The sequence below is a fragment of the Staurois parvus genome, unplaced genomic scaffold (assembly GCF_062004578.1).
Source record: "Staurois parvus isolate SC_StPar_1 unplaced genomic scaffold, SC_StPar_1.0 ptg000120l, whole genome shotgun sequence".
In the NCBI taxonomy this organism is placed as follows: domain Eukaryota; kingdom Metazoa; phylum Chordata; class Amphibia; order Anura; family Ranidae; genus Staurois; species Staurois parvus.
In genome coordinates this window covers 6,249,638-6,264,962 of record NW_028317916.1, presented here as the reverse complement: position 1 = coordinate 6,264,962, position 15,325 = coordinate 6,249,638, and the positions used below count along the sequence as shown (strand labels likewise).

Below are 15,325 nucleotides of genomic sequence, written 5' to 3'. Positions count from 1 at the left end.
TATGGGTACAGTGTTGCATGACCGTGTACTTGTCATTCAAAATGCGACAGCACTAAAAGCTGAAAATTGGCCTGGGCACGAAAGGGGTAAAAGTGCCTGGTAGGCAAGTGGTTAGAGTGTGTGTGTGTGTATTTAATATAAAATGTGTGTGTATATACATTATGTATATTAGATGCCCTAAAGCATGTGTCAAACACCAGGCCAGAGGGCTGAATCATGTGGCCCTCACACCTCTCCTGCAGCTGCAGCACCCCCTTCTCATCTCTGCCCTATCCTTGTCTCAGCAATTAGCAGTATAGAGTAGGACAGAACTCTTCTACCAGATCCTGCACTTCTCTTTGCAGCCACAGCACTCCCTCGTCTCCGCCTCCCCTGGTCTCAGCATTTAGCAGACTCTGGCAGCAGACTCCAGCCCTCCTTTGGTCCTGCTCCAGACCCTGCACTTTCTGCTGCCCAGCTTCTTCCCCAGACTCTTCCCAGTCGCAACTCAAGGTCAGGGGGTACACTGTGATGTAAGGGATGGTGGGGGGCTCTTCACATCTGATGTAAGCGTGATCGGGGGGCTCTGAACATCTAGTCTTAAAGATACAACCAGCCCTTTTGACGGCAACCATAATGCTGATGCGGCCCATGAAGAAATTGAGTTTGACACCCCTGCCCTAAAACATGAGAAACTGGAGGTTTCAGATCTTGCCCCGTCCTGACATGCACAATTATACTTCAAAACAATGAATACATATAGTTCTCTGCAAAGTTGTAGGTTTATTGTATAAAATGTATGCACAGCTAAACAATATCAACAGAACAAGAACCTTGATGGGTTTCACACAAGTACGGTACCTATTCATAAAGTCTAGGAGGGTCCTCACAAATAAGCACTTTGTGCAAAATACATACAGTATATGCTGTGTGTGTATCTATGCATGTGTGTGTATATACAGTGTGTGTGTGTGTGTGTGTGTGTGTGTATATATATATACAGTTGTGGCCAAAATTATTCAACCCCCACTGAAATTGAGTGTTTTGGCCAGTTTGACATTGCTTTTGATCATTCAGTCATCTTGCTTACATTTACATTAAAGAGGCACTTGTAGGTCAGACAAATATAACATAACAGTTATAATGAAATAACCACAAATGTCTTTTCTGTGCTCACAGCATTATCAGTTTTATTCAACCCCCAAGTGACATTCAATCTTAGTACTTAGTACAGCATCCTTTTACAGTTATAACAGCTTTTAAACGTGAAGCATAGCTTGACACAAGTGTCTTGCAGCGATCTACGGGTATCTTCGCCCATTCTTCATGGGCAAAGGCCTCCAGTTCAGTCACATTCTTAGGCTTGCGCACTGCAACTGCTTTCTTTAAGTCCCACCAGAGGTTCTCAATCGGATTTAAGTCTGGTGACTGCGATGGCCACTCCAAAATGTTCCAGCCTTTCCTCTGCAACCATGCTCTAGTGGACTTGGAGGTATGCTTGGGATCATTGTCCTGTTGAAAGGTCCAACGTCTCCCAAGCCTCAGGTGTGTGACGGACTGCATCACGTTTCCATCCAATATCTCCTGGTACTGAAGAGAATTCATGGTACCTTGCACACGCTGAAGCTTCCCTGTACCTGCAGAAGCAAAACAGCCCCAAAGCATGATTGACCCTCCACCATGCTTCACAGTAGGCAAGGTGTTCTTTTCATCATAGGCCTTGTTCTTCCTCCTCCAAACATAGCGTTGATCCATGGGCCCAAACAGTTCTAATTTTGTTTCATCAGTCCACAGAACACTATCCCACAACTTTTGTGGTTTGTCCACATGGCTTTTGGCATACTGCAGTCGACTCTTCTTATTCTTTGGAGACAGCAAGGGGGTACGCCTGGGAGTTCTGGCACGGAGGCCTTCATTACGCAGTGTGCGTCTTATTGTCTGGGCTGAAACTTCTGTACCCACATCTGACAAATCTTTTCTCAGTTCCTCAGCAGTCACACGGGGACTTCTCTCCACTCTACGCTTCAGGTAGCGCACAGCAGTCGAAGTCAGCATCTTCTTTCTGCCACGACCAGGTAGCGTTTCAACAGTGCCCTTTGCCTTGAATTTGCGAATGATGCTTCCTAAGGTGTCTCTTGGTATGTTTAACATCTTTGCAATCTTCTTATAGCCATTGCCCTTCCTGTGAAGAGAAATCACCTCTTCTCTTGTCTTCCTGGACCATTCTCTTGCCTTCACCATGTTTGTAACCACACCAGTAAATGTCTAGAAGGAGCTGAGTATCACAGTCATTTTAAAGCTGCCTAATTGGTGCTTATTATGCTTGATTGCTGCTCGGTGACATCCACAGGTGTTTTCAATACCTGATGGAAAGCACCTGTATGAACCTCTGTTCTTCAGAGTGGTAGTCTTTAAGGGGTTGAATAATTGTGGCAATGAAGAAACCACATAAGAACCATTTACTACTGTATTACATAAACAATTGATGTCATTTTAGTTGCATTTGGGTAGTTACAACGTCCTTGTAGGATTTGATTCTGAATACAATTCCAAATGTACACTATAGTCCCTAAACCCCTTTACAGCATTGGGGGTTGAATAATTTTGGCCACAACTGTATGTGTGTGTATGCAGTGGGGATCGAACGTTTGGGCACCCCAGCTAAAAATTTGTATTAATGTGCATAAAGAAGCAAAGGAAAGATGGAAAAATCTCCAAAAGGCATCAAATTACAGATTAGACATTCTTATAATATGTCAACAAAAGTTAGATTTTATTTCCATCATTTACACTTTCAAAATAACAGAAAACAAAAAAATGGCGTCTGCAAAAGTTTGGGCACCCTGCAGAATTTATAGCATGCACTGCCCCCTTTGCCAAGCTGAGACCTGCCAGTGTCATGGATTGTTCTCAATCATCCTCTGGGAAGACCAGGTGATGTCAATCTCAAAGGTTTTAATTGCCCAAACTCATCTGACCTTGCCCCAACAATCAGCACCATGGGTTCTTCTAAGCAGTTGTCTAGAAAACTGAAACTGAAAATAGTTGACGCTCACAAAGCTGGAGAAGGCTATAAGAAGATAGCAAAGCATTTTCAGATGTCGGTATCCTCTGTTCGGAATGTAATTAAGAAATGGCAGTCATCAGGAACAGTGGAAGTTAAAGCAAGATCTGGAAGACCAAGAAAAATATCAGACAGAACAGCTCGCAGGATTGTGAGAAAAACAATTCAAAACCCACGTTTTGACTGCACGATCCCTCCAGAAAGATCTGGCAGACACTGGAGTTGTGGTACACTATTCCAATATAAAGAGATACTTGTACAAATATGGTCTTCATGGAAGAGTCATCAGAAGAAAACCTCTTCTACGTCCTCACCACAAAAATCATCGTTTGAACTTTGCAAATGAACATATAGACAAGCCTGATGCATTTTGAAAACAAGTTCTGTGGACTGATGAGGTTAAAATTGAACTTTTTGGCCGGAATGAGCAAAGGTACGTTTGGAGAAGAAGGGGCACAGAATTTAATGAAAAGAACCTCTGTCCAACTGTTAAGCATGGGGTTGGATCAATCATGCTTTAGGGTTGTGTTGCAGCCAGTGGCACAGGGAACATCTCACGAGTAGAAGGAAAAATGGATTCAATCAAATTTCAGCAAATTTTGGATGGTAACTTGATGCCTTCTGTGAAAAAGCTGAAGTTAAAGAGAGGATGGCTTCCACAAATGGCTAATGATCCTAAACACACCTCGAAATCCATGGGGGATTACATCAAGAGGCGTAAACTGAAGGTTTTGCCATGGCCTTCACAATCTCTTGACCTCAACATAATTGAAAATCTATGGATAGACCTTAAAAGAGCAGTGCGTGACAGACAGCCCAGAAATTTTAAAGAACCGGAAGACTTTTGTAAGGAAGAATGGACAAAGATACCTCAAACAAGAATTGAAAGACTCTTGGCTGGCTACAAAAAGCGTTTACAAGCTGTGATACTTGCCAAAGGGGGAAGTACAAGATATTAACTCTGCAGGGTGCCCAAACTTTTGCAGACGCCATTTTTTTGTTTTCTGTTATTTTGAAAGTGTAAATGATGGAAATAAAATCTAAATTTTGTTGACATATTATAAGAATGTCTAATCTGTAATTTGATGCCTTTTGGAGATTTTTCCATCTTTCCTTGGCTTCTTTATGCACATTAATACAAATTTTTAGCCGGGGTGCCCAAACGGTCGATCCCCACTGTGTATGTGTGTGTGTGTGTGTGTATATATATATATATATATATATATATATATATATATATATATAATGTGTGTATGTATGTATGTATATATATATCAATGTGATCAGCGGGTATTTTTTGCTGTGTGCCTGCTGGGTAAAGCCGGTCAAACATGGATCGAATCTTGGACAGTTCAGCAACGACCGCCTGAGATTCGATCCACCTATGAGCAGGCTAGTTGTACTGAAATCGATCAATCAACTTCAGTGCAGCCAGCCTGCTGGACTTTTTCATGTGATCACTGCCGGTAGCTATAGCAGTGATCATTGTATTCTGCTGGCAAGGAAGGATCCCTGCTGGCAGAATACAATTGAACCTGCGGGACGGATTCCCCCATCAACACTGACTGTTGATGGGGGGGGGGTCAAGCAATTTTATTAACTTCTTCCTGTGGCGGAAGGAAAGACAATTGCATAATATATGGTCTGCTTTAATATAGACTCCCTTTTTATCCTGGTGGCCATTGTGTTGGGGATGTGTTGAGCAATTCAATGTTTTACAGTTGTCAGCAGAGCAGGAGGTGCAGAGAAGTCTTTCATCAATCTTTCCACCATTCTGTCAATCTTCCAGGAGACACCTGTTCTGATAACTATCTAAGAAAGGATCCCCCCTCACCTCCCATTTTGGAGAGATTTCTCTCTTTAAAGGAATACATTATATAAATTGTGTTTGCTATGCACTAATGTGGTTTATTCATCAAGGTGCTGGTAGCCAAACAGATAAGCTTCCTAATGACTCTCCTACAGAGCAATGTTGCAGATGGTCTTCTTTATTATAAATCAATCTTCTACCACCCAAACACTTGAAATAGGAATACAAATTGGTTAAAATCTCCCCCTGTAACGATCCCCTGTCATGAAGGCACAAAATACTTCTGGCCATGAAAGATTCAGCAACTATTTGTGGAAGCATTGTGTCCTTTTTTTATCCTCACAATAATACTCTTTTTGTTTATTGTTTCAGGGAGAACATTGCCATAGCTGGTGGGAAACATGAGAATAGCAGGTACGTGGATTTTGATTTCTTCAATAGTTGAGTTGTCGTATTTCCAACTGAGTGATACTGTTCCACAGTATCTTTTATATCACAAGTAACTGCACATATAATTTGTTAAACAGGTTTCACAGGTTCCATGAAACCTGTTCAGTACAGTACTTGAGGGCTAATAAGGATAGCACGTGGAGAATACAGACTGAATTGACTTGCCTGCAAATGTTTAGTATAACTAAAGGCAAAACTTTTTTTTTTTTTTTGTTTTGGACAGAGTGGATATGGATTAGAACCCTTCTCAGATTTTATTGCGGACTGTGCCCCATTGGGGAAATTCACCCTCTCTATTTGTCCTGTTTACAATAATCTTTGAAAGTGGAAGTAAAGAAAACCCCAGATTTTGGGTTGTCCCCAGAAAAGTAATAGAGGGTAAATCTTCTAATGGGGACACTAGTTCTGGTGACCTGGGGGTTCCCAAGGAATTCCCTCAATTTGTTGGAATTCTCTCTTGCTTCCTGTTTTGGCTATGGGACAGTAAGTTAAGGTGCCGTATTTTTCACTCCATAAGACGCACCTGACCATAAGACGCACCTAGGTTTTAGAGGAGAAAAACAAGAAAAAAAATATTCTGAACCAATGGACTGCGAACACAGTACAGGAGATGGACCAGAGACTGCAGACATAGTACAGGAGATGACCAGAGGTTGCAGACATAGTACAGGAGATGACCAGAGGCTGCGGACATAGTACAGGAGATGACCAGAGGCTGCAGACATAGTACAGGAGATGACCAGAGGCTGCGGACATAGTACAGGAGATTACCAGAGGCTGCGGACATAGTACAGGAGATGACCAGAGGCTGCGGACACAGTACAGGAGATGACCAGAGGCTGCGGACACAGTACAGGAGATGGACCAGAGCCTGCGGACATAGTATAGGAGATGACCAGAGGCTGCAGACATAGTACAGGAGATGACCAGATCCTGTAGACACAGTACAGGGGATGACCAGAGCCTGCGGACACAGTACAGGGGATGACCAGAGATTGCGGACACAGTACAGGAGATGACCAGAGATTGCGGACACAGTACAGGAGATGACCAGAGCCTGCGGACACCGTACAGGGGATGACCAGAGCCTGCGGACACCGTACATAGGATTATCAAGAGACTGCGGACAGTACAGGGGATGATCAAGAGACTGCGGACAGTACAGGGGATGATCAAGAGACTGCAGACAGTACAGGGGATGACCAAGAGACTGCAGACAGTGCAGGGGATGACCAGAGACTGCAGACAGTACAGGGCATGACCAGAGACTGCGGATCTTTTAGGGAGGGAGGGGGAGCGGGTACCTGAATTTGACAGGTACCCGCTCCCACTTCTGCGTTGTCCTCCCTTTACTGTGGGCACCCGGCTGTGACAGCAGGGTACCCACTGCGCATGCGCGAGAAGCGCTGGACTTTGTGAATGGCCTGGCGGCTTCTGGGACCTGTCATGTGTCCCAGAAGATGCCGGACCATTCACAAAGCGCAGCGCTTCTCAAGCATACGCAGTGGGCACCCAGCGCTTGAAGAAGCCGGCACGGGAAGACTGCGCAGCGCTGGACCGAGGAACAGGTAAGGTCCTGCAGCAGAGAACAGCTGAGCGGCCGGCCCGGTATTCTGACATGGTGGCGGCGGAAATACCGGACCTGCCGCTTTATATTCGCTCCATAAGACACACTGACATTTCCCCCCCCCTTTATTGGGGGAAAAAAGTGCGTCTTATGGCGCGAAAAATACGGTAAATCTTTTCAATGGGACAAAAAAAAGTGTTTTCCTTTATAGTGCTACTTTAATATACTGTCATTAGTAAGACTTTGTACAGGGATAATAATAAACGGAGAACATACCTAACTTTACATAATATCTCTATACTTGATCAGTATCTACAGTGCATTCATAAAATATTCAGACCCTCTTCACTTACCATGTTTGTTATGTTGATACTACAGTTGTTTAAAAGGAATTGTTTAAATTAATTTTTTTTCTCATTAATCTACACTCAGTACCCCATAATGACAAAGCAGAAACTGAATTTTAGAAAAAAAATTTTTAGAATTTATTAAAAAGAAAAAAAAAGTGAAATATTACATTGGCATTAGTGTTCTGCACCCTTTACAGCTCAGGTGTCTCCTATTTCTCTTGATCGTTGCTGAGATATTTCTATGCTGTGATCGGAGTCCACCTGTGGTAAATATAATTGTTTGGGCATGATTTGGAGAGGAACACACCTCTCAGTAAAAGGCCTCACAGCTGACAATGAATACTCTATCAGAGCAAAAGCTTTGAGGTCAAAGGAACTTCTTGTAGAGCAGATAGACAGGATTATTGCAAGGCACGGATCTGTGGAAGGATACAAAAGAATTTGTTGCACTGAAGGCTCCCAAGAGCACAGTGGCCTCCATAATTCTCAAATGGAAGAAGTTTGCAACAACCAGGACTGTCCCAAGAGCTGCTTGCCCGGCAAAACTAAGCAATCAGAGAAGGGCCTTAGTAAGAGAGGTGACCAAGAACCATATGGTCACTCTGACTGAGCTCCAAAGATCCTGTGTGGACATGGGACAAAGGTCCACAAGGACAACCATCACTGCAGCCCTCCACCGATCTGTGCTTTATGGCAGAGGGGTTAGATAGAAGCCTCTCCTCAATGCAAAACACATGAAAGCCTGCTGAGTCATTCAGGTGTTTTTTTTGCAAACTTTGTTTTGAACTTTATTTGCATACTGTGGACTTTATTCACTATTATACACTGCTCAAAAAAAATGAAAGGAACACTTTGAAAACACATCAGATCTCAATGGGGAAAATATCATGCTGGATATCTATACTGATATGGACTGGGTAATGTGTTTGGAACGTAAAGATGCCCCATTGTTTGATGCAAATGATCAACCTACAGTGAACTGAATTCAAAGACACCCTGAAAATCAAAGTGAAAAAATGATGCAGCAGGCTAGTACATTTTCCTGAAATTTCATTGCAGCAACTCAAAATGGTACTCAGTAGTTTGTATGGCCCCCACATGCTTGTATGCATGCCTGACAACATCGGGGCATGCTCCTAATGAGACGACGGATGGTGTCCTGGGGTATTTCCTCCCAGATCTGGTCCAGGGCATCACTGAGCTCCTGGACAGTCTGAGGTGCAACCTACCAGTGTTGGATGGACCGAAACATGATATCCCAGAGGTGTTCTATAGGATTTAGGTCAGGTGAGTATGGGGGCCATTCAAAAGTATCAATTCCTTCATCCTCCAGGAACTGCCTGCATACTCTTGCCACATGAGGTCGGGCATTGTCATGCACCAGGAGGAACCCATGACCCACTACACCAGTGTAGGGTCTGACAATGGGTCCAAGGATTTCATTCTGATACCTAATGGCAGTCAGGGTACCATTGTCTACCCTGTAGAGGTCTGTGTGTCCCTCCATGGATATACCTCCCCAGACCATCACTGACCCACCACCAAAACGGTCAGGCTGAATGATGTTACAAGCAGCATAACGTTCTCCATGGCTTCTCCAGACCCTTTCACATCTCTCACATGTGCTCAGGGTGAATCTGCTCCCCTCTGTAAAAAACACTGGGCGCCAGTGGCGGACCTGCCATTTCTGGTGTTCAGTGGCAAATGCCTATCAAGCTCTATGGTGTCGGGCAGTGAGCACAGGACCCACTAGAGGACGTCGGGCCCTCAGGCCACTCTCATGAAGTCTGTTTCTGATTGTTTGGTCAGAGCCATTTACACCAGTGGCCTGCTGGAGGTCATTTTGTAGGGCTCTGGTAGTGCTCAAAGGAGCAGATACTGGTCCTGCTGATGGGTTAAGGACCTTCTACGGCCCTGCCCAGCTCTCCTAGAGTAACTGCCTGTCCCCTGGAATCTACTTCATGCTCTTGAGACTGTGCTGGAAGAAACAGAAAACCTTCTGGCAATGGCATATATTGATGTGCCATCCTGGTGGAGTTGGACTGCCTGTGCAACCTCTGTAGGGTCCAGGTATTGCCTCATGCTACCAGTAATGACACTGACCCTAGCCAAATGCAAAACTAGTGAAAAACAGTCAGAAAAGATGAATAGGGAAAAAAATGTCAGTGACCTTCACCTGTGAATATTTAAGACTTTTCCCAATCTATATGCAACTAACCTGTTCTTAAACTTCCCCTGACACTCCATATATTTACCCAAAACAGGATAACCCCACACAACAAAGGGAAGGTAATTACCTCCTGCATACATTAACATAGTAAGGAGTCCTTTTGGTATGTAAAGTGGTCTTATCATTGGCTTATCCAGAAATGAACAGTATGTGTTTCAATGTCTACAATACATATACATATATATATATATTACACACAATATACTACAACCTGTAAAACCATTCCTGTTTTGGGGGTCGTCTCATTGTTGCCCATCTAGTGCACCTATTAACTTCATTAACACCAAAGCAGCTGAAACTGATTAACAACCCCCTCTGCTACTTAACTGACCAGATCAATATCTCAGGAGTTTCATTGACTTGATGCTATACTCTGATTAAAAAGCGTTCCTTTTATTTTTTTTTTGAGCAGTGTATATTCGAGATACATATATGTAAAGGAATTATAGCTTCATTTACAATAATCTCTGATCTTAAAATATTTCACACTTTTGAAAGAGAATATACTCCAAAAGGTGAACTTATCCTTTAATGTAATATTGCTGTGGAATTTACCACTGGCATGTACCACAATTGCAGGGAATTGACATTTAAAATATTGCATGCAGTATTTCATATAGAACCCAAAACTCGCAGGCGATAAAAGTTAATGAATTGACCCCAGTATCCAGCAGCTCTGAGGAAGCACTAAATGGAAGATTTCTTAAAATATGCAGCCACTTGCAGGTTATGGGGATACACAACCATTACATAATTTGTGTTTGATACTAAGCTTTAAGCATAGACCTTTTATGAGCGCTGCATGCGGTACCATCATTCATGTCATCCTTCTTGGTTTGTTGGCCATTTTGAGACAGATGAAAGCAGATCTTGGCATGGAATGTACAGGTAAGTCTTGAGAGTTGTTTACCAACTTGCCTATCATAGGATGTCCATGTACGTCCTTAGGTTGCAGTGGATATTTATACTGACATGTGCTTGCAACTACAGGCATCATCCCAGTATTAAAATTTGCAGCCGGTGATTCCCTGTAATGCAGAAGTGACTGAGTGACTGAACAGCCACTTGATCACTTCTGCATGTGGCAGAAGGGGATCCCCCATCCCACTGCATCTCCTGGGCCCTACTGTCCGTTCGTGGAGCCCAGGAGCGATGGGACTGATGGTGACAGCTGCATTGCACAGAGAGAGAGAAACTGAGGTTGTCCCTCCCTCTCTGTGACCCCCAGAAACTGGAAGCGACAAAAATGTTGTCACTTCCGGTTTCGGTTCTTTGTTTACTTGGACTTTAGTAGCTCGGACAGCAGCTGATCAGGCTGATCCGTGTCTGATCAGCTGCGTTGGAGGCCAGAGGAGAGATTTGGGGCTAATAGACCCCAGATCTCTCCGTAAAGAGGACCTGCCACGGCCCATGTTGTCACAACAGATGTTGTTCATCCCTTGTGATAGCAATAAAGGTAATACAAAAAACTAAAGAGTATAAAAAATATATATATTTTTTTATTACTTATTCTATATACAACTTTTTAAGTGCAACCCCACCCCCCCAGGCTGAATAAGTTTCTGAAGGAATAGTACAAAGTGTGGTAGATGGGGTATCTGGGTTGTAACTTCATGGGCAGGCATCGCTAGATATGCAGAATTGCCTGCTTTTCCACTTGCCTAGACAGTGGCTTCTGTGAATGGATACATGTTTTTCTACCCAGCCCAACAACATATATATTTCATTAAGTTGTCTACCTCTTTCTGTCCCATTCGCTGATCCCCTCCATATCTGTGTGGCATCACAACCCTTCTTTGTTTGTTTCACTCCTTCTTTCCCATTCACAATGTCCCCAATGTCCGTGTGACATCACCAGCTCCGCCCCCTAGGCTCTGTTCTTTTGCTCTCCCTGCCTTTTGAATGATCTCTCCCTCTAGTCTTGGCCATTCCTTCTTCGTATGGTGACTTTTCCTCCTTTTGCATTTTCCCTTGGGTCCCCTCCTCTCTATTCCCCCAGCTCTTGTGTTACTTTGCTGCTGATGCTGGCGCTAAATACTTACCAGCTGTTTCTATATTTCTCCTTCTTCAGACAACACTCTCTTTAGGGTTTGATATCACTTATCATAGTTGTGATGGCAGTGTTTCTTCAGCCCCTGTAGTTAACAAAGGCCTCATGCACATGGATGCATAGCAGCTCTTGTGTGCCAAGATATAAAATCCTCAATGCTTTCTGTCACCCCGGGAGCTGCACATTCCATGTACAGCTGCCAATTCAGGTGAATGGTTGAATTCAGCCAAGCTTGGGTACCCACTGATGGCTTTTCCATTGGTGTTTACCTGTGCATGTGCAAACGTCACTTCACACATGTGAAAGTGGCACATTTTGGGAGAAGCAAAGTACAGGCATGCACCTTGTGATCACTTGATCAATAAAAGCGAGCACAAATGTAAACCGTAAGTGCCTGTTCACACATAGTATGGTGACCTGTGTTTTTCATCTGATCTGTGTGCACAGGAAGAACGCCAGCCACTGCTAGGACACACAGAAAACAGTTGCGCTGCAGTGATCTGCGATTAAAATGCAGACATGCCACATCTTGTCTCGGTACACTGGAAGGGTTTGCACCAGAGGTGTTGCTACAAGGAGCCCCCCCCCCGTGTGTCCCCCTGCTAAATTAGCAGTGCCCTCGGAGTTTGGGCAGGATGATAGCACCTTACTCAAGATGAGTGTGTGGCCCTGGAGACTGAGGCCGTGGGGAAGGTAAGCAGCATGAGGGTGGCTAGGACTAAGAGCCTGGGAGGGTGAAAGACCTCCAACGGCTCCCTGAGCCACGAAGAGGCAAGCAGCAGCAGGTGTAGCATCCCTGACGCCTCCCAGAGCTGGGATAGGGGTCTCTCTCTCATCGCCATCCCCTGTCTCTCACCTCCCCCCTCTCTCCTCCCCCTCTCTCCTCCCTCTCTCCCTCCTCCCTCTCTCCCCCCCTTCCCCCCCTCTCTCAATCACTCTCTATCCCTCCCCTCTCCCCCCCCCTCTCCTTCAATCACTCTCTCTCTCTCCCTCTCTTCCTCCCCCCTCTCCCCCTCTCTCTCCCCCCTCTCTCTTCTCCCCCCTCTCTCTCTCCTCCCCCTCTCTCTCCTCCCCCCTCTCTCTCCTCCCCCTCTCTCCCCCCTCTCTCCTCTCTCTCCCCCTCTCTCTCCTCTCTCTCCCCCTCTCTCTCCTCTCCCCCCCTCTCTCTCCTCCCCCTCTCTCCTCTCTCTCCCCCTCCTCTCTCCTCTCTCTCTCCCCCTCTCTCTCTCCCCTCTCTCTCCTCTCCCCCTCTCTCTCCTCTCTCCCCCCTCTCTCCCCCCTCTCTCTCCTCTCTCCTCCTCTCTCCCCCCTCTCTCTCCTCTCTCCCCCTCTCTCTCCTCTCCCCCCTCTCTCTCCCCCCCCTCTCTCTCCTCCCCCTCTCTCTCCCTCCCCCCTCTCTCTCCTCTCCCCCCCTCTCTCCTCTCTCCCCCTCTCTCTCCTCCCTCCCCCCCTCTCTCCTCTCTCCCCCCTCACTCCTCTCTCCCCCTCTCTCCTCTCCCCCCCCTCTCTCTCTCCCCCTCTCTCCTCTCCCCCCCCTCTCTCCTCTCCCCCCTCTCTCTCCCTCCCCCCTCTCTCCTCTCCCCCCTCTCTCCTCTCCTCTCTCCTCTCCCCTCTCTCCCCCCCTCTCCCCTCGCTCCTCTCTCCCCCTCTCTCTCCTCTCCCCCCCTCTCTCTCCTCTCCCCCCTCTCTCTCCTCTCCCCCCCTCTCTCCTCTCTCCCCCTCTCTCCTCTCTCCCCCCCTCTCTCCTCTCTCCCCCCTCTCTCCTCTCTCTCCTCTCTCTCCCCCTCTCTCCTCTCTCTCCCCCTCTCTCCTCTCTCTCCCCCTCTCTCCTCTCTCTCCCCCTCTCTCCTCTCTCTCCCCCCTCTCCTCTCTCTCCCCCTCTCTCTCTCCCCCCTCTCTTCTCTCCCCCCTCTCTTCTCTCCCCCCTCTCTCTTCTCTCTCTCCTCCCCCCTCTCTTCTCTCTCTCCCCTCTCTTCTCTCTCCCCCCTCTCTTCTCTCTCCCCCCTCTCTCCTCCTCCCCTCTCTCTCCTCTCCCCTCTCTCTCCTCTCCCCCTCTCCCCTCTCTCTCCTCTCCCCCTCTCCCCTCTCTCTCCTCTCCCCCCCCTCTCTCTCCTCTCCCCCTCCCCCCTCTCTTCTCTCCCCCCCCTCTCTCTCCTCCCCCCTCTCTTCTCTCCTCCCCCCTCTCTTCTCTCTCTCTCCTCTCCCCCCCCCTCTCTCTCCTCTCTCTACCCCTCTCTCTCTCCCCTCCCCCCTCTCTCCTCTCTCCCCCCCCCTCTCTCTCTGTCTCTCTCTCTCCTCCCCCTCCCCCCTCTCTCTCCTCACCCCCCCCCCCCTCCCTTTTCTCTCCCTCTTCTCTCCCTCTCCCCACACATACAGGTAAAGGGGAACTGAGTGAACACTGACTGACAGGTGACAGCAAGTGAGTGTTACTGATCCTATACCCACTGCCATTGATCCCATCCTCCCCACCGCTGCCTCTGATCCCATAAACCCCTCAGCGCTACCACTGATCACACTTTCCTCCCCTTCCCCAGCATAGCAATTGATTCTGTCCCCCCCCAGCACTGCCACACATCCCATCACTCTCCCCCACCCCATCAACAAATCTGCAGTCTCTGACCATCTCCTGTAGTATGCCTGCAGTCTCAGACCATATCCTGTAGTATGCCTGCAGTCTATGACCATCTCCTGTAGTATGCCTGCAGTCTGACCATTTCCTGTAGTATGCCTGCAGTCTGACCATTTCCTGTAGTATGCCTGCAGTCACTGACCATCTCCTGTAGTATGCCTGCAGTCACTGACCATCTCCTGTAGTATGCCTGCAGTCACTGACCATCTCCTGTAGTATGCCTGCAGTCTGACCATTTCCTGTAGTATGCCTGCAGTCACTGACCATCTCCTGTAGTATGCCTGCAGTCACTGACCATCTCCTGTAGTATGCCTGCAGTCACTGACCATCTCCTGTAGTATGCCTGCAGTCACTGACCATCTCCTGTAGTATGCCTGCAGTCACTGACCATCTCTTGTAGTATGCCTGCAGTCACTGACCATCTCTTGTAGTATGCCTGCAGTCACTGACCATCTCCTGTAGTATGCCTGCAGTCACTGACCATCTCCTGTAGTATGCCTGCAGTCACTGACCATCTCCTGTAGTATGCCTGCAGTCACTGACCATCTCTTGTAGTATGCCTGCAGTCACTGACCATCTCCTGTAGTATGCCTGCAGTCACTGACCATCTCTTGTAGTATGCCTGCAGTCACTGACCATCTCTTGTAGTATGCCTGCAGTCACTGACCATCTCTTGTAGTATGCCTGCAGTCACTGACCATCTCTTGTAGTATGCCTGCAGTCACTGACCATCTCTTGTAGTATGCCTGCAGTCACTGACCATCTCCTGTAGTATGCCTGCAGTCTCTCGAAATTAGTTTATCCTTCCTTTCTAGGCCAAAATCTAAGGGAAGGATTGGTCTCCCTGATTTCCAAAAATCTTTTTATACAGGACAGTTGACTAGGGTTGTGGACTGGGTCCATCATGGGGCCCATAAATATTTGGTACAATTAGAACAAGCCTTCAAGGACAAACCTTTGGCATGTGCACCTTGACTGCCTCCTGCGCATTGTAAATTGGACAAAGACGTATACCATCTGCTGATCTCAGCTATTCTAAGGAACTTTAGACTAGTGTGTAAGGCATTCCAGCTTGCGTCGGTCCCTGGGCCTTTGAACCTTATTGAGACTTAACACAGACTTTGCTCTGGGCATGCACAGCTCCTTCCTCCAGGCTACTTAGCCACATGCTATCCCACGGACCTATTAGTTCTTCC

The 15,325-nt window shown here is 46.7% G+C and overlaps 1 protein-coding gene across 4 annotated transcripts in view; it reads left to right on the top strand.

The window, feature by feature from the left end:
• FAM3C (FAM3 metabolism regulating signaling molecule C) overlaps positions 1–15,325 on the top strand; it is a 115,703-nt gene that overhangs the window by 71,637 nt on the left and 28,741 nt on the right. For all 4 annotated transcript variants that reach the window (XM_089672112.1, XM_089672113.1, XM_089672115.1 and 1 more), the window contains one exon: positions 5,226–5,267. In XM_089672112.1, coding sequence (XP_089528238.1) covers positions 5,255–5,267 — 13 coding nt within the window. In that variant the 5' untranslated portion in view covers positions 5,226–5,254. The remainder of the gene's footprint in view (positions 1–5,225; positions 5,268–15,325) is intronic.